Below are 27,508 nucleotides of genomic sequence, written 5' to 3' on the forward strand. Positions count from 1 at the left end.
AGCAAAGTCAGTTCAGTTCTTGCAGTTGCACTAATTTCTACATGAATGAGTATAATGCAACATTAACATTAATCTCGTTTATATTTATGGGAAAATAACTTACAAACTTTGTGTAGTACAGAAATGCACGTGAGGACAATCAGCGCAGTTACAGCGACACCTAGTGGAAAGAGGCGAGCATTGCCATCCTCCATCATTAATAACGGGGGAAACTATAAAATGAACACCAGTCAAAACAATATTGTCAAGAAAATATGTTTAAAAAATATTTCCGATCGAGCAAAACATATGAAATTTTTCATATATATTTTTTTTATTTTAGAAGGCACAATGGTAACATTCTTTTAAACTAAAGCAATCAAACAAAATTAAATTGTTGTGCCACTATAATTTTTTGTTATAAAAAACTAATATAATTTATAACAAAATGTAAGTTTGATACTTTATCCAATATATTAAGAATTATTATATGTACTGTAAGTATTAACAACACATAATTAATGACATATTATATTTTTTCTTTATTTTTTAATCCACATATACACACATATACAGCACTTTTGTCAAAAAATAAGCTTGAGCAGAAATATTCCCAGCATGCACAACATGTGTTCACATTACACAATGATGCATTTTGGTTGCATTCTGGTTACATTGTAACCAAATCCAATTGCAACTTTGAGAAACAACATATTACTTTAGTAGCAATTGTAAATACATCTTAATATCGCAGCCTACATTACAGTAATGTTGTGAAATTACGTTCATGGTCGGTTTTGTAAAAAGTAGCCTCACATCATTATTAAAATGCAGTTTTAAAAAGTAAAACAAGATTTGCAACTTGTGAAATATATAAAATATACTAGAAGAAATTCTCAACATGTTATGATTTTATATTATTTATCACCTTAATGAGAGATCATTAAACAGTTCATTAAATCATGAATGAATCAATAGAATCATTAAAGGGGGGGTGAAATGCTCATTTTCACTCAATCTCCTGTTAATCTTGAGTACCTATAGAGTAGTATTGCATCCTTCATATCTCCAAAAAGTCTTTAGTTTTATTAAATTTATTAAAGAAAGATAGGCTGTACCGAGTCTTTCCGGAAAAAAACGAGCGTCTGGAGGCGGGCCGTGTGGGCGAAGCCAGAGCATCCGTCGATCTGGGCTTTGTTTATAAAACATTCATCGTCAAAATGCAGGGAACAAACAGTCTACACAACTCGTTTCTGCATCCACTGTTCCTAACGCTGGGTTCTTTGGTAAGCTTTCCCTCACATCCAAAAACACACTTTGGAGACACTATGCAGCGCTGCCGATGATTTCCTGTTGAAGCGCGTTGATGTGCGCGGTCTCGCTCTCCTCTGGTCGACGTGCGCGCGGCCGCGCTTTTCCGGGAGAAATGCTCATATAAGGAGTTCCACTCTGGTCTACGTCATTAGATCCACGGTCGAAAAAAACCCAGCCGAAACTTGTACCAACCCGGAAGTAAGATTTTCGGTACAGAAATTCTCTGTTATTCGTCCAAAATATTTAAAAAAAACTTTGGCCATGTTTAGCATGAGAATCCATCTCTTTAACACTGTAAACAACTCTGAATACATGAAACACTATTGTACCCCTCCTTTAAAGTATTCTGCGGTAAAACATTATTTTGAGTTGACTCTACCAAACTGTGGCCGTTTTCTCAGATTGTTTTCTGGCTTAACAGATTCTGATCCAGAGAGAAAAACATCTCAAGTTTTTCTTTGATGTCTTTTGCTTGTGGCCTGTCCTCCGGTGTAGAGGACAGCATCTGCTTGATGAATTTATTCTGAAAAAGAAGCATAGCTAAATAATTGGCTAAACTTAATTTAATCAATATTTATATGAAGGTAAAATCAAGTTTCTTACTTCAGTCGGATAACTGTCACAGAAACCTTCCGGAAACCTTTGATTTCTCAGATCTGGCCACAGCTGCAGAAAAATAAAATAAATAATAATTAAAAACAAATCTACAACACAATACATACAGATATCACTAAAGATATTGATGACAGTCATAAAATACTAAAATACTGACCTCTGCTCTCTCCATACCAGTGGACAATTTCCAAAGCATTTCAAACCATATGAGTCCAAGGGGGAAAATGTCTGTTTTTTCATCATAATTCCTCTTATTTTCCTAAGATAAACAATGATATTTATTTTGTTAGTATTGTTTTTTTATTTTTTTATGTATTAAGTTAGTTCGTTATTTCTGTTTTTTGGGGGGGGGGGGGGGGGGGGGGTTTGGGCAAATATAGAACACAAAATATATTTTTTTTAAAAGGAAAGGGTACTCATATAAACAAAACATGTACAACAGCTCTAATTTTTGTGAATAAACTAAAATAAAAAATTATGATTAAAGGTGCAGTAATTGGACCGAGCACCAAAGCACACTTGTAGCCAATCAGCAGTAGGGGGCGTGACCACTCATGATGGGGAAGGAGAGAGAGTGAGCCAATCAGCAGTAGGGGGCGTGTCCACTCATGATGGGGGAGTAGAGAGAGTGAGCCAATCAGCAGTAGGGGGCGTGACCACTCATGATGGGGGAGGGGAGAGAGTGAGCCAATCAGCAGTAGGGGGCGTGACCACTCATAATGGGGGAGGAGAGAGAGTGAGCCAATCAGCAGTAGGGGGCATGACCATTCATGATGGGGGAGGGGAGAGAGTGAGCCAATCAGCAGTAGGGGGCGTGACCACTCATAATGGGGGAGGAGAGAGAGTGAGCCAATCAGCAGTAGGGGGCATGACCATTCATGATGGGGGAGGGGAGAGAGTGAGCCAATCAGCAGTAGGGGGCGTGACCACTCATAATGGAGGAGGAGAGAGAGTGAGCCAATCAGCAGTAGGGGGCGTGTCCACTCTTGATGGGGGAGGAGAGAGTAACGTTGGTTTTGCTGTTTTTTCTTTTGCTTGAATATGCTGGTGTGCGATTTTTGCTTGTTTAATTATTTGCATTATTATTTTCATGCGCTTCAGCTATGATAAAGAGACATTCATTTCCACACTGTATTAGCCTGGAGCATCTAAACCTCCTCCACTGCCTGTTTCAAGCGTCGGCTCCCAAAGCGTGTCTGAAAAGTGAGATATTATACTCCTAATATATGTTTTTTCTTTTGGTTCCCCTTTTAGTGATCGTTATAACCCCCATAATCTTGTGGTGTGATCCTTTTGGGTTGGACTGTGTTTGTTTTAGCGATTTCAAATATCAACAGCGTTTACCAGAAATCGTGTACTGCATCTTTAAAATGTGTCACCTGCTCAGGACTCATATATTGCAGTGTTCCTCTTCTCTTTGACCTCTCTATGGGGTCACCGCTGTCTGTGATCTGATGCACCACCAGCCCAAAGTCTCCGATCTTCACTTTGCCATCAGAGCCGAACAATATGTTATCAGGCTAAAAGGAAAGTACAGACGGTTAACTATGGAAAAATGCTTTTTTGTTTTTGTTAAAAAATAGTCACTCTGCAACTAAAAAGAAATACCTTCAAGTCTCTGTGGATGAGATTGTTTGAATGAATGTATTCCACTCCACTGATAATTTCATCAAATATTTTAGCAATTTCCACTGGGTTTCTCTGTTCATTCATAAGATTTCTTTCATTTATCCATGTAGTCAGTGTTCCTCCCTCACAGAACTCCATCTGAATAAACAAATACTTCTTGCTGCGGAAAGAGAGAGAACGAACAGGCATGAATATGAATGATGAATATTTAACTTTACATTGTACAGTATTGTCTCAAAGGGGTCGTATCATACTTTATTTTCATACAATACATTTTGAATCACCTTTTTTTTTTTGTTGAAGTTTGCTTATATTGTTAGTCATATTTTAGTTGTGGTAGTAACTGATTATATATGTTAATACCCAGTATTACATATGTATTACATGATTATACAGAGAATGAAATATATTTTCTTTCTCTTCCTATTTTCATATAAATATTGTACAAAATAATTCTTTTGAATTATTGTTATTCTTCAGGGGAGAATGCAGAGCAGTAATTTGGTTTCTAGATGCTTGTTTTTGGACTAGTTTTAAAAGTTACAGTAAAATAAATTAAAATTTGTTGTAAACAAATAAACCCCCTGATTTAAAGGGTCCAGGTATCCTGAGGGCCCAGCAGCAGATGCTGATCTGAGAACAGACAATCTAACCCGTTACCAGTTGAGCTAACACTGTAATAATAGTTTACCCTAAATTTCACACTATATAGAAGCAAAATAAGACGACTGCTGGACTTACTCTGCTGTCACTCTCAGACTCGCTATTCCTGATGTGATATCATCACTGACATCATCGCCATTATCATCATCATCATCATCATCGTCATCATCATCATCATCATCATCATCATCAACATCGTCATCAACATCATCATTCTCTTTACCTCCGGATCTCTCAAAGGTCACTACATCTGATGAAGAACCTGAAGTGCTGAACATAAAACACATAAACGTCAAAAAGGTACAAAAGCTGTCACTGTGGCGGTACCTTTGCAAAAGGTACACTTTTGTACCTAAAGAGTACATATTAGTCCCTCAAAGGTACATATATGTACCTTTGAGGGACTAATATGTACTCTTTAGGTACAAAAGTGTACCTTTTGCAAAGGTACCGCCACAGTGACAGCTTTTGTACCTTTTTTTCTGAGAGTGAGTGTTTTATGAAAAAACGATGGAGACTTGCTTACTTGGACACTTGGTTTGATGTGCAGTTCTCAGAATCTGACCAACATGTAATGTAGCGCACTATGTTTGGGTGATATAGTCTGGCCAATGCCTTCACCTCGGAATCAGCTTTCCTGTTTCAAATAAATACATGAATAAATGCATGAATAAAATAAATAAATGCATGATACATGAGTGAATGCATGCATGATTCAATAAAAAAATATTAATAAATGCATGAATAAACAAATAAATGAATGAAAATGAATGAATGCATGATTAAATAAATAAATGTTTAAATGCATGAATATATAAATAAATAAATGCATGAATAAATGAATGAATGAACGAACAAATACATGTAAATTCTGTTATTTTTTGGGTCATGTGATATTTTTCTTCTAACTATAAGTAACTTGTCAACTACACTGTCATAAGTGTATTAGTACCTGTTAGGACTCTAAGTAGACTGTTAGGTTAGTTTAGGTGTTAGTGTTTGGGTTAGTAGAATAAGTTGGCATTTAGTTGCAAAGTTACTTATGATCAGTAGAATATCTGTTGGGAGCATCAAAATAAAGTGTATGCAGATATTAATCAGACAGTCTACTAATATTCTAATGACTGGCAGTTGACATAGTTGCAAAGTTACTTATACTTAGTTGAATAGCTAAAGTTTACCATAAAAATAAAGTGTTGTAACACTTTTGTAACACATAATCATGACAGCTGCTCTTTCTAAAATTAGATAACTTTATGACTTGTATAATATTACCCAGTTAAGTCGACTCTCTTTACAGCGTAGAACTTCTCATCAAATGTATGCTTTACTTTATAAACGCATCCAAAGCCTCCTTTACCAAGCACTGTGATCACAGCAAAACTCTGAGACAACCTATAGATGATAGAAACATGTCAGACAGCAATATACATCAGCAAATCATTATGCATGATCCTATAAACAGAACATTCATTTAAAACATTTAGTTTGTATGTTTCTCCCTCCTGAATATTATACTGTAAGTTAAACAAGTTACTTTGGTGGACACAAAATATTGCTTACCCTGAATTTGAGCCCAGTCTATGATCACTGGAACAGGAGCTATAATCAATAACAAATCAGAAATCTTTTTTTAAATAAAATAAAAATCCAAAACATTGGCACACTAAATGCAAAGAGTCATTATAAATCACGATTGTAAGTGTTTTGATGAAATAAACACAACACAAACCTCTCTTGGTTGTAACTGTCATTGCTCTCCTCGTCATTCAGAGTCCACACGTTGCTTTTTCTACATTTCTGTGCTTTACCTTTCTTCTCCATATCGTACAGTTGTTTGTTAATGGTTTGTCGTGGCAGTTCCAGGGATTTGGCGATTTCACGGGCCTTTAAACTTCCTGATTTTAGCAGATCCGTCACATGTTTCTCTTGAATCTCTTCACATGAGTCTCTTGTCTCTCTTGTCTCTCTTGTCGTCGGGGACTTCTGCTCTGGTTTGATTGTGTGTTTGATCTCGTTCTTCTTCTTCTCCATTAGATCCCAAACAGGAGGATTTTCGTTAGACCTAAACACCTGTTTTGATCTCTCTAGGTTGTACAAATGTCTGTTCGCGGTGGATCTGCTTATTCCGAATTTTTTAAAAATGATTAAAACTGTGCTTTTGCCATTTTGTCTCAAGAAGTCAACGATCTTCCTCTCCATTTCAGAGTCGGCAGACATTTTGCTTCTGTCCAAATGTTTTAATACAGCTCAGATGCTGTCAGATTCTTGTCCTGCTCCTTCTCTGGTCAGTCTAGAGACCAAAACTCACACAAGAGTTCCGTGTGGGGATTTAAACCACCCTTCTAGAACTTTCGGTTTCGATTCCTCCTCGCTTTCCTCAGCTGAGCTGTAGTTACACGTTATAACCTGCCCATCTCTAAGTTTCGAGTCAGTATTGCAAACGTTTATTTTTATTCTTCAATTGCTTAGTTAAAATATACACAACACACTATTTAGGGAAACAAATGGAAAAGTTTATTCGGGAAAGGTTTATGGGTGATTTGGAAACATATCAGTCTAATATATTACAAAATGTATTCTCTAATTATTTATTTAAATATTCATTGATTATTAAAGAGCTTACATAAACAAAGGTAAAGGGTAAACATAAGTTCGCTGTTCTGACGTGTACATGACGAATGATTTCACGTTTTACCACATGCCGCCACTCCCTTTTGATAATGAATATGAAGACTTTTAACACTTTGACCTTTTCCTTAAAAACAAAACTTTTTTAAATCTACAGGTATGTTAAAACTTTAGCTGACACGATCTGGAATAATCTGATCATATATTTGATCAGCTGTCAAACTAATTTTGACATTATATCTGGACACATATGAAGGAGTAAGCATTTATTTTGACCTTTACGCAGTCAATAGGATTCATATTTACAATGACAGCCAGGCAGTTTTAGTATTTATGTACAGTTAAAGATTTTTATTTTCACAGGAACATGCCAACAATATCCAATCAGATTCACAAACAGTAAAAGAGGAAAATAAATATTGCCCCAAATGTACCACTTTTTCCCACATGACATATGATTCCATAACCTGTAGACGAGATTAAAAGCTCCATGATTTTAGCTCCAGAATATTATGCAATACAGACACAATAACAAAAGCTGACAGATTCAACTTCTGTTCCAAATGTAATTCATGCAAATAAGAAACGGACTGAATCAGAAATGAGTTTTTAGACTATGTAAATTGCACATTTTGTAATTTTTGTAACACAAGTTTTTCTTTCTTTTGTGGAACACACTTTGATATATGGAAAAAAAACAGCATGAGGATGAGTAAATTATGACAATTTTCATTTTTTAAAAATGTAGTTGCTTTATAGACTGAATTGCACACTCGCCATCTGCTGACTATCAGTCTGAATCTAAAACACTTTTTGTAAGTTGCTCTATAGAAGCATCTTCTTCACCTGAAATGTTACAGTATAAGCAACTGCTATAATTATAAATGCATAAAGAGAAGAAGAGATCTCATCAGTAGGTCTTGATGTCTTTATCCGTCTTCAGGACTGTGAAGTATTGATCCAGTTCTCTGATCAGCTCTGTGGCGTCTGGTCTGTCTTCAGGCCTGGCGCTCAACATTCGCTCTATGAGCTTGTGCTATTTCATCAGCATCACCCGTGAGAAATGAGACAGCATGTTAGATAACGCTCATCTTTGAGTAAGAGGTCATAGCAGGCATTGATCATTTCAGCACTTGCATTAAAGAAAAAGCATGCTCAATTTCAACATTTTGATCATTTGCATTTATGCATTTGGCAGATGCTTTTATCCAAAGCGACTTACATTGCATTTCAAGGTACACATTTACATTCTTATCAGTTCTTGCTTTCCCTGGGAATCGAACCCATGACCTTGGCGTTGCAAGCGCCAATGCTCTTCTGTATGAGCTACAGGAAAGCAGATCGTGAATTACACTCACCTCAAAGCTAAATTCCTTGGAGAACTTAAGTGGAAAAACCCTATTTCTTCTTAGATCATCCCAAATCTAAAAGTCACAAAAAAGAAGAAATACTTAATTCCTTATAACATATCAGATATAGTTCAAGATGAATGCATAGATTGTATTATTATTATATAAAGGTCTAAAAGATGAATCAAACCTTTTTCTTTTCATGCGCTGTGATGAGTTTATAGACGAGCTCAAAATATATGAGGCCCAGAGCGTATATATCCACCATTTTGTCATAGGATGTTTGAGTCGCCTACATTTTCAGTTTACAGAAATAAAAAGCATTTAAACACTGTATGGACCATTATAATCAAGATGAAATGAAAATAAACTCTACTTTCTAAATGCAAATTCCTGTGCATGATTCATCACTGAACACTCCAATAGTTTTTATTTGGATTATGGGTTGTGAACAGCGTTTCACTGTTGATCTGAATGACTCACCTGCTCCGGGCTCATGTAACTACGGGTTCCTGTTCGTTTAGTCCGTTCCAGTAGAGGATCATCGTTGTCATTCTCTGCTGCAGTCACGAGGCCGAAGTCTCCAACCTTCACTCCTCCATCACTGCTGAACATGATGTTTGGAGGCTGAAACAAAGAAACAGAGCGATCAAAACTGAGTCCAAAACAGGGTTAAATTAAACTTTTTGTTACTTGAAATAAAAACAAAAATTAACCCTATGACTATATTATAGACATGTTTAAAAAAGAAATATAAAAAGACAAATTCACACAACAAAATGTCTAACATTCAAAATGAAAACAGAAATTCAAAAAAAAAAAAAAAAAAAAAAAAATTATATATATATATATATATACACACACACACATAATATAGTTAATTAATAATACTAAAATAACAGATTCAAATTTACCTCCTTAATTTAAATTCCTGTAGCAAACACAACGTTGTAATTTGAATTGAATTATAATGTAATTTTTTTTTAAATGAATGTCGTTTTTTTTACATTTAATTTATCAGTATATTTTACCGTTGAACAAACATAAATTCCAGAAACATTAGATCATGTTAATAATTAATGTTTGAAATGACACTTATATAGGCATATATATTTTTCATCACATTTATTTTCATTTACTAATGAAATTCCTCAGTTAGACTGCATTGACTTATTAAATTCCTCTTGCTGTCATTTCAATTTACATTTCATTTCGTTATGTCGTGGCCAATTCAGTTCAAATTCACACTCAAGGATTAAATGGGAGCCAGTTCTTAATGAGGTCATGAACTGCATTTTTATTTTATAATGTTCTCAGAGGTCCATTTATATTCTTAGCAAGTTTTTACATAAAAAAACAGTAATATTTCTATCCTGTTTTTGACCCGCTCTTTCAAACACTCTGTACCTATTTTGCACCCGACGCACAGCGGACTTTTCCCTCCACAGATGCACGTCGGTAAATTAGGGAATGAACTTGCGCTCCCGGGGGCGGATCAGCGGAAAGAGGAGGCGTGTTCCGGTGCAAACGTTCCCTGGTGCTATTTTGCAGTTTCAGAAAACAATTCAACCACTGATCATGAGAAACCTCGTCTAAAGTCAGTGGCGCGTTCAGATGCTATTTTAAGGGCGCATGCTTGGCCATAATGTAGCGTGTGCACAACGCACACACACTTTGCTTCTCTCATCTACACAGACGCAGAAGTTCACATTTTTGCAAACCATACATTATTACAAGGAAAAATATTCCACACGAGGGAAATCAGTTGTGTCCATGAAGATGTGAAAAAATAGGCATAAATCTAGCTTACACATTTTCCCAAATTATTATACGCCTGTTTAACCGAAGCTAATCTGGGTGTGTTTCTCCATCCCCAATGTCACTTCTCTGTGTTTTACGGCCCTGACGAGAACGCCGGTCTCCTCGGCTGTGAACCGCTCCTGGCAAATCCGCCGTTATAATAGCAATCCGCCATGGAACAAGCGCGCCTGCTCTTAAAGGGAATGTGAGATGACGCTCTGATTGGTTTATTTCACGTTACACCCAAACCACACCTATGAGTAATGAAGCGACTTCAGAGCAACACATTTTAGATTTGCTTGAGCTGCCCACAAAGTTACTTGCGTTTCGCGTTTGATACTTGCGTTTCAGATTGTTAAAATAGGGCCCCTTATGTCAAAAAGTTCATTTGATTTCACAATTCATGAACTCTTTAATTCTGAGTTGTGTCCGAGCCTGATGTAAGCTCGTTTTAGCGAGGTGCTCACCTTCAGGTCTCTGTGGATCAAGCCCTTGGAGTGAATGTAGTCCACGGCCGTAAGCACCTCTCTGCTGATCCGTGCCGCATCCGTTCTCCTCTCTGGGAAATATTCCTTTGAAGAGTTTCTTTTATCAATCCAGGCACGCAGCGTGTCTCCCTCACAAAGCTCCATCTGAATGTAGAGGAACTTTGTCCCCTGGCCACTGCCAGAACTAAAGCCAACAGATACATAGATTTTTAGCAGAACAAATGTTTGATGTTTGTTTTTTCCAAAAGTCCATGTTAATGTTAGTAGAACAATAGGGACTGCATGACTATTGCTATTAGTGCGTTGCGTCTGTGTCGAGGAGTCATGAAACACTTTCAGTCAGGCATAGGGTTGGGAATCGAAAATCGATTTCAATTCTGGAATCAAATACTTGAGGTAACAAGTATTTGTTATAACATGGGTTATAGGTTGAAAGTTGAATGAACGAGTACGTATGTCCTTTCCATTTCTTACAGGTTGAGTTGTTGTTGCCCATAACACACTAGCATTCTGCTGATGAACGCTGATTGGTCAGTGAAGGACTGATTACGACCAGAGATACCGCTTGATGGCATCGTGTCATCCGCAGCGGGACCAGAAACAAACAAAACAGAAACTCTTCTAGCACGTGTGTTTCCCTGTGTCAGCTGTGTTGTGTATTTCCCTGTGTCAGCTGTGTTGTGTGTTTGCCTGTGTCAGCTGTGTTGTGTGTTTCCCTGTGTCAGCTGTGTTGTGTGTTTGCCTGTGTCAGCTGTGTTGTGTGTTTCCCTGTGTCAGCTGTGTTGTGTGTTTCCCTGTGTCAGCTGTGTTGTGTGTTTACCTGTGTCAGCTGTGTTGTGTGTTTGCCTGTGTCAGCTGTGTTGTGTGTTTGCCTGTGTCAGCTGTGTTGTGTGTTTGCCTGTGTCAGCTGTGTTGTGTGTTTGCCTGTGTCAGCTGTGTTGTGTGTTTGCCTGTGTCAGCTGTGTTGTGTGTTTGCCTGTGTCGGCTGTGTTGTGTTTCCCTGTGTCGGCTGTGTTGTGTGTTTCCCTGTGTCGGCTGTGTTGTGTGTTTCCCTGTGTCAGCTGTGTTGTGTGTTTCCCTGTGTCAGGTGTGTTGTGTGTTTCCCTGTGTCAGCTGTGTTGTGTGTTTCCCTGTGTCAGCTGTGTTGTGTGTTTCCCTGTGTCAGCTGTGTTGTGTGTTTGCCTGTGTCAGCTGTGTTGTGTGTTTCCCTGTGTCAGCTGTGTTGTGTGTTTCCCTGTGTCAGCTGTGTTGTGTGTTTGCCTGTGTCAGCTGTGTTGTGTGTTTCCCTGTGTCAGCTGTGTTGTGTTTCCCTGTGTCAGCTGTGTTGTGTGTTTCCCTGTGTCAGCTGTGTTGTGTGTTTCCCTGTGTCAGCTGTGTTGTGTGTTTGCCTGTGTCAGCTGTGTTGTGTGTTTCCCTGTGTCAGCTGTGTTGTGTTTCCCTGTGTCAGCTGTGTTGTGTTTCCCTGTGTCAGGTGTGTTGTGTGTTTCCCTGTGTCAGCTGTGTTGTGTGTTTCCCTGTGTCAGCTGTGTTGTGTGTTTCCCTGTGTCAGCTGTGTTGTGTTTCCCTGTGTCAGCTGTGTTGTGTGTTTCCCTGTGTCAGCTGTGTTGTGTGTTTGCCTGTGTCAGCTGTGTTGTGTGTTTGCCTGTGTCAGCTGTGTTGTGTGTTTACCTGTGTCAGCTGTGTTGTGTGTTTGCCTGTGTCAGCTGTGTTGTGTGTTTGCCTGTGTCAGCTGTGTTGTGTGTTTGCCTGTGTCAGCTGTGTTGTGTGTTTCCCTGTGTCAGCTGTGTTGTGTGTTTCCCTGTGTCAGCTGTGTTGTGTGTTTGCCTGTGTCAGCTGTGTTGTGTGTTTCCCTGTGTGTTGTGTTTCCCTGTGTCAGCTGTGTTGTGTGTTTGCCTGTGTCAGCTGTGTTGTGTGTTTCCCTGTGTCAGGTGTGTTGTGTTTCCCTGTGTCAGCTGTGTTGTGTGTTTGCCTGTGTCAGCTGTGTTGTGTGTTTCCCTGTGTCAGCTGTGTTGTGTGTTTCCCTGTGTCAGCTGTGTCGTGTATTTCCCTGTGTCGTGTTTCCCTGTGTCAGCTGTGTCGTGTGTTTCCCTGTGTCAGCTGTGTCGTGTGTTTCCCTGTGTCGTGTGTTTCCCTGTGTCAGCTGTGTCGTGTGTTTCCCTGTGTCAGCTGTGTCGTGTGTTTCCCTGTGTCAGCTGTGTCGTGTGTTTGCCTGTGTCAGCTGTGTCGTGTGTTTGCCTGTGTCAGCTGTGTTGTGTGTTTGCCTGTGTCAGCTGTGTTGTGTGTTTCCCTGTGTCAGCTGTGTTGTGTGTTTCCCTGTGTCAGCTGTGTTGTGTATTTCCCTGTGTCAGCTGTGTTGTGTGTTTCCCTGTGTCAGCTGTGTCGTGTATTTCCCTGTGTCAGCTGTGTTGTGTGTTTCCCTGTGTCAGCTGTGTCGTGTGTTTCCCTGTGTCAGCTGTGTCGTGTGTTTCCCTGTGTCAGCTGTGTCGTGTGTTTGCCTGTGTCAGCTGTGTTGTGTGTTTGCCTGTGTCAGCTGTGTTGTGTGTTTCCCTGTGTCAGCTGTGTTGTGTGTTTCCCTGTGTCAGCTGTGTTGTGTGTTTCCCTGTGTCAGCTGTGTTGTGTGTTTCCCTGTGTCAGCTGTGTTGTGTGTTTGCCTGTGTCAGCTGTGTCGTGTGTTTGCCTGTGTCAGCTGTGTTGTGTGTTTGCCTGTGTCAGCTGTGTTGTGTGTTTCCCTGTGTCAGCTGTGTTGTGTGTTTCCCTGTGTCAGCTGTGTTGTGTATTTCCCTGTGTCAGCTGTGTTGTGTGTTTCCCTGTGTCAGCTGTGTTGTGTATTTCCCTGTGTCAGCTGTGTTGTGTGTTTCCCTGTGTCAGCTGTGTCGTGTGTTTCCCTGTGTCAGCTGTGTCGTGTGTTTCCCTGTGTCGTGTGTTTCCCTGTGTCAGCTGTGTCGTGTGTTTGCCTGTGTCAGCTGTGTCGTGTGTTTGCCTGTGTCAGCTGTGTTGTGTGTTTCCCTGTGTCAGCTGTGTTGTGTGTTTCCCTGTGTCAGCTGTGTTGTGTGTTTCCCTGTGTCGGCTGTGTTGTGTGTTTCCCTGTGTCGGCTGTGTTGTGTGTTTCCCTGTGTCGGCTGTGTTGTGTGTTTCCCTGTGTCGGCTGTGTTGTGTGTTTCCCTGTGTCGGCTGTGTTGTGTGTTTCCCTGTGTCGGCTGTGTTGTGTGTTTCCCTGTATCGGCTGTGTTGTGTGTTTCCCTGTGTCGGCTGTGTTGTGTGTTTCCCTGTGTCAGCTGTGTTGTGTGTTTACCTGTGTCGGCTGTGTCGTGTGTTTCCCTGTGTCAGCTGTGTCGTGTGTTTGCCTGTGTCAGCTGTGTTGTGTGTTTGCCTGTGTCAGCTGTGTTGTGTGTTTCCCTGTGTCAGCTGTGTTGTGTGTTTCCCTGTGTCAGCTGTGTTGTGTCAGCTGTGTTGTGTGTTTGCCTGTGTCAGCTGTGTTGTGTGTTTGCCTGTGTCAGCTGTGTTGTGTGTTTCCCTGTGTCAGCTGTGTTGTGTGTTTCCCTGTGTCAGCTGTGTCGTGTGTTTCCCTGTCAGCTGTGTCGTGTGTTTCCCTGTGTCAGCTGTGTCGTGTGTTTCCCTGTGTCAGCTGTGTCGTGTGTTTACCTGTGTCAGCTGTGTTGTGTATTTCCCTGTGTCAGCTGTGTTGTGTGTTTCCCTGTGTCAGCTGTGTTGTGTGTTTCCCTGTGTCGGCTGTGTTGTGTGTTTGCCTGTGTCAGCTGTGTTGTGTGTTTGCCTGTGTCAGCTGTGTTGTGTGTTTCCCTGTGTCAGCTGTGTTGTGTGTTTCCCTGTGTCAGCTGTGTTGTGTGTTTCCCTGTCAGCTGTGTCGTGTGTTTCCCTGTGTCAGCTGTGTCGTGTGTTTCCCTGTGTCAGCTGTGTCGTGTGTTTACCTGTGTCAGCTGTGTTGTGTATTTCCCTGTGTCAGCTGTGTTGTGTGTTTCCCTGTGTCAGCTGTGTTGTGTGTTTCCCTGTGTCGGCTGTGTTGTGTGTTTCCCTGTGTCGGCTGTGTTGTGTGTTTCCCTGTGTCGGCTGTGTTGTGTGTTTCCCTGTGTCAGCTGTGTTGTGTGTTTCCCTGTGTCAGCTGTGTCGTGTGTTTCCCTGTGTCGGCTGTGTCGTGTGTTTCCCTGTGTCAGCTGTGTTGTGTGTTTGCCTGTGTCAGCTGTGTTGTGTGTTTGCCTGTGTCAGCTGTGTTGTGTGTTTCCCTGTGTCAGCTGTGTTGTGTGTTTCCCTGTCAGCTGTGTTGTGTGTTTCCCTGTGTCAGCTGTGTTGTGTGTTTCCCTGTGTCAGCTGTGTTGTGTGTTTCCCTGTGTCAGCTGTGTTGTGTGTTTCCCTGTGTCAGCTGTGTCGTGTGTTTCCCTGTGTCAGCTGTGTCGTGTGTTTACCTGTGTCGGCTGTGTCGTGTGTTTGCCTGTGTCAGTTGTGTGTTTGCCTGTGTCAGCTGTGTTGTGTGTTTGCCTGTGTCAGCTGTGTTGTGTGTTTGCCTGTGTCAGCTGTGTTGTGTATTTCCCTGTGTCAGCTGTGTTGTGTGTTTCCCTGTGTCAGCTGTGTTGTGTGTTTGCCTGTGTCAGCTGTGTTGTGTATTTCCCTGTGTCAGCTGTGTTGTGTGTTTCCCTGTCAGCTGTGTTGTGTGTTTCCCTGTGTCAGCTGTGTTGTGTTTCCCTGTGTCAGCTGTGTTGTGTATTTCCCTGTGTCAGCTGTGTTGTGTGTTTGCCTGTGTCAGCTGTGTTGTGTGTTTCCCTGTGTCAGCTGTGTTGTGTGTTTGCCTGTGTCAGCTGTGTTGTGTATTTCCCTGTGTCAGCTGTGTTGTGTGTTTCCCTGTCAGCTGTGTTGTGTGTTTCCCTGTGTCAGCTGTGTTGTGTTTCCCTGTGTCAGCTGTGTTGTGTATTTCCCTGTGTCAGCTGTGTTGTGTGTTTCCCTGTGTCAGCTGTGTTGTGTGTTTCCCTGTGTCAGCTGTGTTGTGTGTTTGCCTGTGTCAGCTGTGTTGTGTATTTCCCTGTGTCAGCTGTGTTGTGTGTTTCCCTGTCAGCTGTGTTGTGTGTTTCCCTGTGTCAGCTGTGTTGTGTTTCCCTGTGTCAGCTGTGTTGTGTATTTCCCTGTGTCAGCGGTGCTGTGTTCAGCTGTGTTGTGTGTTTACCTGTGTCAGCTGTGTTGTGTGTTTACCTGTGTCAGCGTTTCCCTGTGTCAGCTGTGTTGTGTGTTTCCCTGTGTCAGCTGTGTTGTGTGTTTCCCTGTGTCAGCTGTGTTGTGTGTTTCCCTGTGTCGGCTGTGTTGTGTGTTTCCCTGTGTCGGCTGTGTTGTGTGTTTGCCTGTGTCAGCTGTGTTGTGTGTTTCCCTGTGTCAGCTGTGTCGTGTGTTTACCTGTGTCAGCTGTGTTGTGTGTTTCCCTGTGTCAGCTGTGTCGTGTGTTTCCCTGTGTCAGCTGTGTTGTGTGTTTACCTGTGTCAGCTGTGTTGTGTGTTTCCCTGTGTCAGCTGTGTTGTGTGTTTCCCTGTGTCAGCTGTGTTGTGTGTTTCCCTGTGTCAGCTGTGTTGTGTGTTTCCCTGTGTCAGCTGTGTCGTGTGTTTCCCTGTGTCAGCTGTGTCGTGTGTTTCCCTGTGTCAGCTGTGTTGTGTGTTTGCCTGTGTCAGCTGTGTTGTGTGTTTCCCTGTGTCAGCTGTGTCGTGTGTTTCCCTGTGTCGTGTGTTTCCCTGTGTCAGCTGTGTCGTGTGTTTCCCTGTGTCAGCTGTGTCGTGTGTTTCCCTGTGTCAGCTGTGTTGTGTTTCCCTGTGTCAGCTGTGTTGTGTGTTTACCTGTGTCAGCTGTGTTGTGTGTTTCCCTGTGTCAGCTGTGTCGTGTGTTTCCCTGTGTCGTGTGTTTTCCTGTGTCAGCTGTGTCGTGTGTTTCCCTGTGTCAGCTGTGTCGTGTGTTTCCCTGTGTCAGCTGTGTTGTGTGTTTACCTGTGTCAGCTGTGTTGTGTGTTTGCCTGTGTCAGCTGTGTTGTGTGTTTCCCTGTGTCAGCTGTGTTGTGTGTTTCCCTGTGTCAGCTGTGTCGTGTGTTTCCCTGTGTCAGCTGTGTTGTGTGTTTGCCTGTGTCAGCTGTGTTGTGTGTTTCCCTGTGTCAGCTGTGTTGTGTTTACCTGTGTCAGCTGTGTCGTGTGTTTACCTGTGTCAGCTGTGTTGTGTGTTTCCCTGTGTCAGCTGTGTTGTGTGTTTCCCTGTGTCAGCTGTGTTGTGTGTTTGCCTGTGTCAGCTGTGTTGTGTGTTTGCCTGTGTCAGCTGTGTTGTGTGTTTCCCTGTGTCAGCTGTGTTGTGTTTCCCTGTGTCAGCTGTGTCGTGTGTTTACCTGTGTCAGCTGTGTTGTGTGTTTACCTGTGTCAGCTGTGTTGTCGATGCCTCGAGAGAAAAGAAAGTGCAGAGCGTGAAAGCACCAAAGTGACTGAAGGATTGCCGTAAAGCAGTATCTCTGGTCGTACGATGTGTGTGACGTCATTGATATTTTAAAAGACTTTTTAAAGCAAATAAGTGACTCTAAAAAATCTAACACCCAGCAATGTGTAATTTCTTTGCAGCTCCTTTCGAATACAACATTCAAATTACTAGACAAAAATGATATCCTGAGAAAAGTGGATTTTGAGGGGTATAGCGCCATAGACCTCCATTCATTCTGCACTCGCCTGCGAGCGCCCCCGCATGGACAGAGACGTGTTACTGCAGCCAGTCCAGAAGTAACCAGAGAGTGCCAATTCTCTTCCTACTAGACATTCTCTGACCACAGGCAAAAGTTCCTCCTGTTAGTGTTCTTTAGCCTGTTGATTTTTGTTCGTGGTATTCAGCTACAATGAAATGTGAAGGATATCTTAGTCTTTTTTTTTAACCTTTTTTGGAATCGAAATTAGGAATCGCTAAGAATCGTAATCGTTAAAATCCAAAAGATACCCAGTCCTAGTCAGGCAGGCCCTTGTTCGTTTTAGAATGAGTTGTGTTTTGCTGAATTACTCTGAGAGGGTCTCTGAAGACTCGTATCTGTACGCCGTGTCCTCTTCCCAAGCTGTGTAGTAGCGGACGATGTTGGCGTTATTAAAACCAGCCAAAGCTCCAACCTCACGAAGAGCTTTTCTGTGGAGAAGCAGAAGATATCATGACGTTATGTTATGTTATGTAGATGTAGCACAAAAATTAAAGGTATATTGCTGTGGTGCCTTTTCTTGGACATCATAGACATACAAGGAATTAAAAGCCAATCAAATTACATTAAGATGATTAACTTTTAATTGACTTACTCTCGACTCTTCACGATCTTCACAGCATAATATTTTTTCTCCAGCTTTCGTCTTGCCTTGAAAACTCGTCCGAAGCCACCTTTGCCAATCGGAGTTATTAATTCAAAGTCTTCTAAAAACCTACAAAGATAAACTTAAGTATTTTCAAAAAGCTATAATGATTGACAAAAACATTTGTAATAAACTGCATAGTTAAAAATGAAAACAATTAGGTTATGATTTGCCTTGATTTTACAGCTTGGTTTGAAGGTTGATCTCCAGATGACTTTGCCAGATTGTGTGCATTCATTTTAGGAACATTCTGTGAATGAAAATATAAGAAACAACCAAATAAAAGAAAAAAACTAATTTAAAAGACACTTTTCTTACTTTGGAGATGAATTGAAACTGGATTCATAAACACCAAGTTAGATTTTTCAATAGAACTTTGAATTTCCCTTTCCATTTTACAGATTTTACAGCCACTACTTTATGGAGGATACTCGTATAAAAGAGAGCTGCACGATTCTGGATAAACTGAGAATCACAAATTTTCTTTGTTTAATGTAGAGATCACGATTTTGAATAGACAACTAAACAAAATAACATGTAATTTACTAGAGGTTCTGACAAATGTTGATTGCTGCAATCTATTTAAAAATATTTAATTAATTAATGATTTATATATATATATATATTATATATATATATATATATATATATATATATATATATATATATATATATACACATACACACTCACCTAAAGGATTATTAGGAGCACCATACTAATACTGTGTTTGACCCCCTTTCGCCTTCAGAACTGCCTTAATTCTACGTGGCATTGATTCAACAAGGTGCTGAAAGCATTCTTTAGAAATGTTGGCCCATATTGATAGGATAGCATCTTGCAGTTGATGGAGATTTGTGGGATGCACATCCAGGGCACGAAGCTCCCGTTCCACCACATCCCAAAGATGCTCTATTGGGTTGAGATCTGGTGACTGTGGGGGCCATTTTAGTACAGTGAACTCATTGTCATGTTCAAGAAACCAATTTGAAATGATTCGAGCTTTGTGACATGGTGCATTATCCTGCTGGAAGTAGCCATCAGAGGATGGGTACATGGTGGTCATAAAGGGATGGACATGGTCAGAAACAATGCTCAGCTGGCCGTGGCATTTAAACGATGCCCAATTGGCACTAAGGGGCCTAAAGTGTGCCAAGAAAACATCCCCCACACCATTACACCACCACCACCAGCCTGCACAGTGGTAACAAGGCATGATGGATCCATGTTCTCATTCTGTTTACGCCAAATTCTGACTCTACCATCTGAATGTCTCAACAGAAATCGAGACTCATCAGACCAGGCAACATTTTTCCAGTCTTCAACTGTCCAATTTTGGTGAGCTCGTGCAAATTGTAGCCTCTTTTTCCTATTTGTAGTGGAGATGAGTGGTACCCGGTGGGGTCTTCTGCTGTTGTAGCCCATCCGCCTCAAGGTTGTGCGTGTTGTGGCTTCACAAATGCTTTGCTGCATACCTCGGTTGTAACGAGTGGTTATTTCAGTCAAAGTTGCTCTTCTATCAGCTTGAATCAGTCGGCCCATTCTCCTCTGACCTCTAGCATCAACAAGGCATTTTCGCCCACAGGACTGCCGCATACTGGATGTTTTTCCCTTTTCACACCATTCTTTGTAAACCCTAGAAATGTTTGTGCGTGAAAATCCCAGTAACTGAGCAGATTGTGAAATACTCAGACCGGCCCGTCTGGCACCAACAACCATGCCACGCTCAAAATTGCTTAAATCACCTTTCTTTCCCATTCTGACATTCAGTTTGGAGTTCAGGAGATTGTCTTGACCAGGACCACACCCCTAAATGCATTGAAGCAACTGCCATGTGATTGGTTGATTAGATAATTGCATTAATGAGAAATTGAACAGGTGTTCCTAATAATCCTTTAGGTGAGTGTGTATATATATATATATATATATATATATATATATATATATATTATATAATATATATAAATTATTCAATGACTCACTCATAAAGACTTCACTTGTTTCATCACTGGATGAATCTGCTTTTTGAATGAATCTCTTGAATGACTGACTCAATGACAAATACATTTTTTTTAGTCACAATATATCGATACCCTCTTTATTTGAAGCATCAAGTTACATAAAAAATAGGTGATTTTCTATATTTTGATACCGTAGACATCAGTATTTATATCCAAACTATAAACTTTTATCCCCGTGGTCATTTGAATGATTGTAAGACAGGAATAATGATACTGTGTGGTTGAAAAGATATTTCATACCTATATTTAACAACTGCTCTCTAAATGTTTGCTGAGATCGTACTTGTCAAAGGTTTAATAGCTGTCATTTAGGAATAAGGTCATATGGGTATTTGAATGGAGATTGTAATTTCTTAATGATTAATCGAGCAGCTCTATCATATATGAAGCACAGCATACACAACCCGGACCTCACATATGTTTTGCTTCCCTAAACACTCCACACTTTTTCATTGTTACAGTAAACTTTCATTGCTATTGTAAACTTATTAATGTTCCAATACCTCTTTACCCTGGGCCAGGCCGTTAGGTGACAGAAGAAAAGTTGGTGCTAATCTAAAAAGAAAATGTATATTTTTTATTATCGATGATGAAAAAATAATGTAAAATCTAAAATATGACATTTAACAACTGTAAAAGCTTACTTTATTTTTGGCTTCACATCAGGTCTGACAGGCTCCAGGTTCACACACTGTAATACAGTTTGTATTTCATGAGTTCAAATATAAAATGTTAAAAATACAGTATGTTTTATGAAACTAATAGCCTCTCATACGTTATTGCTTGAAGTCAAAAATGCAAATGCTGCCAATAACACAGACTGGACTCACAGGACTTATGGCCATCGGAGAACCGACCGCAGATGAGTCTTTGAAGACGACATTATCACTTGAGCTGGGAGTTTCACACGGGCTGTTTGATGAGAGTCGTGCATCCTCAGATTTACTATAAAACAGATGAACATTCAACTGCATTGCATCTTTATATCATTACATATGTGACCCTGGATCACGTCACCAGTCTCGAGTCGCACGGGTTTATCTGTGGCAATAACCAACAATACATTGTATGGGTCAAAATTATCGATTTTTCTTTTATGCCAAAAATCATTAGGATATTAAGTAAAGATCATGTTCCATGAAGATATTTTGTAAATTTCCTACCGTAAATATACAAAATTAATTTTTGTGATTAACAAAATTAACTTAAAAGGCGATTTTCTCAAAGTTTCGATTTTTTTGCATCCTCAGATTCCAGATTTTCAAATAATTGTATCTCGACCAAATACTAACAAACCATACATCAATGGATGTGGATGTGATGTATAAATCTCAATTTCAAAAATTGACCCATGTGACTGGTTTTGTGGTCCAGTGTCACATATTATATGCACAATATGTTGTTTCATTCATTTAAACTCACGCCGTCTCTTGGGTTTGTGAAGAGGAGTCATCTTCCGAACTCTGTTAATTATAAAACAAGCATGTGCATTAGTCAACACTAACACAGACTACACACACAAAGCTGAATTTCTGAAGGGCCCTGCCTGTGTGGTCCATTCACACTGATCACGAAGTTCAGTCCAAGCGTGCTGAGCAGCGTTTTGCTTCGCCTCTTTTGAGCTCTTTCCTTGTCCTTCAGGATATTCCTTCCCGTCCATGACAACTTTATACACAAACCTGAAGAAGCAAATGTCAGTTTTACTTTCCAAATCGAACACGTATGAACTGTGACGGGCTGTGCAAGACTTACTCTGGGTTGTGAGCAGGGCCTCTTCTCTCCACTAATTTGAAATCATGCACACGTTTGTTTTTCTGGCAGAAGTTATTGAGATATGCGATGTAGTTGTGGCCAGCCGTGGAGCTTCGGGAATCATCAGCAATACTCAAACTCAGACGGTCCAGGCTAGGACTTAAATCAAGGACAAAATGTCAAAATAAGCAGATCAACACGTGCAAAATATAGTAAAAGAGCTTATTAAATCAGTGGTTCTCCACTGGGAGGTCAAGGGCAAAAATAGTAGATCAATATGTGAGTTAGAAGCAGCTCAGTAAATTACTTAAATGTCATCGTAAACAAGTTGTGTGATATGCATGTGGACAATATGCATTTTAATTGGTAAATATAGGAGGACTATGTCAAGGTCAGTTATATTTGCCACAGTTCCTGCCATGAATATACCTGAATATTGGCATATAGATGTCGTCAGGCCAGGACTCTTATCAAACGTATTTGCACTGAGCTTTGTGATGCACTTCTGTTTTGAAATTGTACAACTCATTTATGTCCGGATATGTTTATTTTCAATGTGCTGTGGTCACATAGTTAACTAAATGCTTCTTAAAATGAGTCTTAGCAAGAAGTTTTAAAAATCTGGATATTTTCAGAGACAGGAGACGAGATAATCTGATGATTTCAGTACTGTGTGAAGAATTTTCCAAGTTTTAATCCAACCCAAGCCGATTTGTTGCATCACAGTGTAAAACTTCCTGTAACCAGCTCGTGGCGCTATGACTATAACTAAATATTGGCATGTATATGTCTTCAGGCCAGGACTTTTAACAAGTTTAGGGCAGATTGGACATTGTATGTTCCTGTTTCATGGCGAAACATCGAACTTTGTCAGGCACGCACTGTTTTCACAATATACAGGCGAAACTCGAAAAATTAGAATATCATGCAAAAGTTAACGTATTTCAGCAATTCAACTTAAAAGGTGAAACTAATATATTATATAGACTCATTACATGCAAAGTGAGATATTTCAAGCCTTAATTTGTTATAATTTTGATGATTATCGCTTTCAGCTTATGAAAATTTCTGAGATTTTGAATGTGGGGTTTGCATAAGCTGTAAGCCATAATCATCAAAATTATAACAAATAAAGGCTTGAAATATCTCACTTTGCATGTAATGAGTCTATATAATGTATTAGTTTCACCTTTTAAGTTGAATTACTGAAATAAATGAACTTTTGCATGATATTCAAATTTTTCGAGTTTCACCTGTAGCATCGCAAACACCTTTAGATTAGACTAACCAAATATGAAGATGATCAGACTTAATATCTAAAAAAAAATTCTAAATGCGAGACTTCCAGTTGGGTTTAGGGTTTTGCTCCAAGAGACTTTTTTTGTAAGTACTGGGATGTTACATGTGCTGTCCGGGGCACTTAGTTTAAATATTGTAGCTGGTCCAATCGAGCCATTTTGCAACACCGAATTCTGAAACTCATATCAGACATAATTTGCACCACCTCTGCAAAGTTTCAAGAGTTATCAAGCAGATTTAGGCCCTCAAAAATGCAATAAACTTCAGCCCTAACAAGCTATCTAGACTGTGGCTTGTATTGAAAAAGGATTCACTTGCAGTGAGGATAGACGTGGCTTGTGTTGAACATAATGTGAATTATTGGCTTAGTAAACATATAAATAAATTTCAATATTTTTTAGCTTCTTTTAAGATGAGCAATTGTCTGTCCTGAAGAAAGACCAGTTGAGAAGCGCTGACAAAAGTCTGACATTATAATTGTTCATTATTTACCTACAAGCTGCGACCTCTGACCCCTGTGCTTTATTGCTGTTCTCGTCAAAGACCTTAAATGCAAAATAGAATGTCAAACACAAATCATAAATTACAGATAATCCAAGTAGACAGATGTTGTGTCACCTCTGTATTTTGTGTTTTGCATAACTCTTCATAAACGCGGGAAGCTGCTGCCTCTTTGGCTTCCTTCTTGTTATTTCCATAAGCCTCCGGAAACTCTCTATCACCGCAGACAAACTTACAGACATAAATACACAATCTGCAAAAAAAGATAAGAGAGAAGTCTGGAATCAAGTTGTATTTGATGAATCAAGTTTTCATTTAACAAGTACTTTTCTCTCTTTTCTAGATCTTTTCTTTTCTCTTCTCTTCTGGATGAATCCGAAGATCAAGCATATGAGCAAATGTATTGAACACTCACTGAGTAGAGTTTCCTGGATCCATCTTAGTGGATTCAGTGGCCTTGAATAATAACCTGTTCTTCTGTGAATGTTCATTGAGCCAACATGTGTAATTCCGCATGGGTATATTCATGTTGTTGGAAATGTTTTGAACAGATGACGTCGTCTGCAGTTAAAGACAGAAACAAAGAATTTCCATATATAATTATACATACAATAAAATATAATTAATTTTAAATATAGAATAGCAAATATGTACACAGCTGTGCTAGTGCTAGACTCAAACAACTATTTCATGCTACATACATAACATTTTAATTACAGATTTAATGTTGTGAATGCTCTATATATATATATATATATATATATATATATATATATATATATATATATACACACACACACACATATATTAGGGCTGGGCGATATGGCTGAAAACTGTATCACGATATAAGTGTTTCATATCGGTCGATATCGATAATTATTGAATTTTTTTATAACATATTTAAAATAAGGACCAGTCCAGGAGACAAATATATTACATTTAAAGATTTTTTATTTTAAACTTAACCTACCTCTGATTATAATCCCATCAGTTATAAAGGCGAAATGTCAACACGACCATGGAAAACTCAAAAGTCTAAAATCACAATGAACACTTAACAATTATCTCTTAACATTAAGGTGCAAAATTAAAGAATACGTAAGAAATGCTTTATAAAGGGGTGGGCGATATGGCAAAAATATAATATTACGATTTCTTTCTATAAATTCTATTAATCTATTTCTTTCTATTTTCTATAAATTATACATTGATACTTATTAAAGCTATTAATAAAGTTATTAGTCAAGAGCAGTGAGTGATTTTCTCTTTACATTTTGTTGTTTTATTAACATTAAAGGTATAGTTCTCCTAAAAATTCTAATTTTCATAATTTACTCTCTCACGTTGTTTTAAACTCGAATAAGTTTCTTTCTTCTGTTGAAAATAAAAGGAATTTGGAAGAATGACCAACAGTTGATGTACCCCAGTGACTTCCATAGTATATTTTTCTCCTATGGAAGTCAATGGGGACCAGCTACTGTTTGGATACCCACATTCTTCAAAATATTAATATTAGAAAATATTAGAAGGCAATTAATACAGGTTTGGAACAACATTAGAGTGCGTAAATAATGAGATAATTTTTATTTTTGGGTGAACTATCCTTTTAAGGACAAGCGGCAGCGTGTTTACTATTACTACTGTCTCTTTAAGAGCTGCGCGCGACGCGTCTGTTATACACGCATTTGACAAGCAGATTTTCTCTAAATTTTCTCAAGTTTGCTTTCACTTTAGACATATCCGACTAGTTTATGTAAACCTTGTGTGTATATAACAGTATTAGCAAAATAAGACTCGAAAGATAACTTAGTATTCAGGCGCTGGTAGACAGGCTTTTAGTGCATGTGAGCTTCACATGTATGCGCTGAGAAACGCACACGCTAGAACAGCGACGGTCTTGCATAATCTGCAGACGACATTGGTCTGACTACGGTCAGACTTTAAGTCAGGCGAGCTGACTTTTCCTGTTTTATCTAGTTACTAGAGAGTGAGTGCCTTTGTTCAAGCAAACTTGCTTTGCTGGTTTCTTCCGACGGAAAAAAAAAAATTATCGAACGTTTTATCGAACGCATTTTTTATTGATATTGATTACGTGTCTATCGCGATACATATCGTTATCGTTTTATCGCCCAGCCCTAACATATATATATATATATATACTTTTTTTACATACACACACTAGAGTAGTCTCTTAATCTCACCAAGGCTGCATTAATTTGATCAAGAATACAGTTAAAACAGTAATACTGTGAAATATTATTACAATTTAAATAACTGGTTTCTGTTGTAATATATTTTAAAGTGTAATTTATTCCTGTGATCAAAGAAGAATTTTCAGCATCATTACTCCAGTCTTCAGTGTCACACATCATCTTTCTAAGATCATTTCTTATTATTATTAGGGCTGTGAAACGATTAATCGCATCCAAAATAAAAGTTTGTGTTTACATAATATATGTGTGTGTACTGTGCATAATTATTTTGTATATATAAATACACACACATGCATGTATATATTTAAGAAAAATGTGTTATTTATATATAATACAAATTATTAATATATACAGTATATATAAGCAAATATTTCTTAAATATATATATATATATATATATATATATATATATGCATGTCTGTGTATTTATAAATACTAAATAATTATACACAGTACACACACATGTATTATGTAAACACAAACTTTTATTTTGGATGCGATTAATTGCGATTAAAGCAGTTTTAGCTGCTTTTTTATAAACACGGGATACAAACATTTGGTGCAAGTAAGATTTTAAAAAGGGGGGGGGGGGAGTAATTAATACTCTTATTTAGCAAATGCACATTAAACTGATAAAAAAGATATTTATGCAATTAATAAATATTACAAAAAAGTTCTATTTATAATAAAAGCTGTTCTTTTGAACTTTCTATTCATTGAAGAATCCTGAAAAATAATGTCTCTCGGCTTCCACAAAAACATTAGGCAGCACAAGAGTTTAACACCTTCAATAATAAATGTTTCTTGAGCATCAAATCATCATATTAGAGTGATTTCTGAAGGATCATGTGACACTGAAGACTGGAGTAATGATGCTGAACATTCAGCTTTGATCACAGGAATAAATTACACTTTACTGTATATTCACATAGAAAACACTTATTTTAAAATGTAATAATACTGTACATTTTTACTGTTTTTATTTTATTTTTTAAAATCAAATGAATGCAGCCTTGGTGAGATTAAGATACTGCTTTCAAAAACATTAAAAAACCTTAATGTCTCCAAACTTTTGACCGAAGTAAAACAGAAATCATACAGAATGATTAGGTTGTTTAGGACATAGAATATACAGTTTGTAGCCTACTGCTAAAAATAAGATCTATGGAAAGTGCCCATGAAACCCTAACATGTGTGTGTGTTACATATATAACATATATCTACTCACAGACTCGGGATTGGGAGAGCTCTTGAGGCCATCAAGGGCGTTCTGGGCAGCACTTTGCTTTGCCTCCTTCTTGGATTTCCCAGTGCCATCAGGAAACCGCTGACCATTAACAATAGCCCTCATAGTGAATCTTAGATTAAAGATTAAAACATTTGATCACGAAACAGTTATAGTTGTCAGTTACAATAATGTTACAGTCATCGAGTTGATCCTCAGCGGACTTCACTCAGTTCGACTGTATTGTATGTATATTTTGATTGAATGAATGATATTTGCATACGTTTTGTTGTGGCTCGGTCCCTCATTGGATCCCTCCTCATACTTCACTGTGCAGTGTGTCTTCTGCTGGTACTCATTCAGCAGAGAAATATAATTCCCTGACAGAGACTCCATATTGCACTGTTAAAAATAACTACATATGCAGACAGCGACACAACTTCACTGAATGTTTACCTTGATCAGCGCTTGAACGTCATGTCTTCACCGGACGAACACTAAAACACTCGTTACCGATGATTTCATATCAGGTTTACACGGTAATAATAGTGTCAGTTCACACTGACATCCATCACAGCTTACAAATATACGTAACTTTCATTTCTTTGTATCATTTAGTTCGATTAAGTTTCGATTTCCGGAAAACAACGTCATCGCTACACAGTGGATTGACCAATCGAAAGCC

General features: G+C 39.0%; 1 protein-coding gene across 1 annotated transcript; it reads right to left on the minus strand.

The window, feature by feature from the left end:
• Positions 1-499: 499 nt before the first annotated feature.
• eif2ak2 (eukaryotic translation initiation factor 2-alpha kinase 2) lies at positions 500-27,508 on the minus strand. The gene is made up of 29 exons (XM_079856393.1): positions 27,107-27,508; positions 26,827-26,956; positions 23,801-23,946; positions 23,503-23,638; positions 23,377-23,429; positions 21,586-21,744; positions 21,380-21,512; positions 21,256-21,296; positions 20,664-20,778; positions 20,478-20,524; positions 20,337-20,388; positions 17,988-18,064; positions 17,764-17,883; positions 17,480-17,599; positions 10,448-10,652; positions 8,664-8,807; positions 8,371-8,472; positions 8,190-8,255; positions 7,744-7,867; positions 5,933-6,449; positions 5,764-5,802; positions 5,476-5,595; positions 4,727-4,837; positions 4,279-4,470; positions 3,517-3,697; positions 3,288-3,428; positions 2,066-2,167; positions 1,897-1,959; positions 500-1,816 (listed from the first exon to the last, which is right to left on the minus strand). The coding sequence occupies exons 1-29, from the start codon at positions 27,217-27,219 to the stop codon at positions 1,691-1,693; spliced, it is 3,675 nt and encodes a 1,224-aa protein (XP_079712519.1). The 5' UTR covers positions 27,220-27,508; the 3' UTR covers positions 500-1,690.

Source organism: Squalius cephalus (genome assembly GCF_949319135.1).
Source record: "Squalius cephalus genome assembly, chromosome: 21".
NCBI lineage: Eukaryota > Metazoa > Chordata > Actinopteri > Cypriniformes > Leuciscidae > Squalius > Squalius cephalus.

What these genes read in the sequence shown, in the direction of transcription:
- eif2ak2 (XM_079856393.1), bottom strand. Translation starts at nt 27,219, where the DNA reads ATGGAGTCTCTGTCAGGGAATTATATTTCTCTGCTGAATGAGTACCAG. An exon ending in GATGTGAAGCCAAAAATAAA is followed by an intron (nt 20,389 to 20,477) that starts GTAAGCTTTTAC and finishes TTTTCTTTTTAG; the next exon opens with ATTAGCACCAACTTTTCTTC. An exon ending in AATATATGAGTCCTGAGCAG is followed by an intron (nt 2,168 to 3,287) that starts GTGACACATTTT and finishes TGTTTATCTTAG; the next exon opens with GAAAATAAGAGGAATTATGA.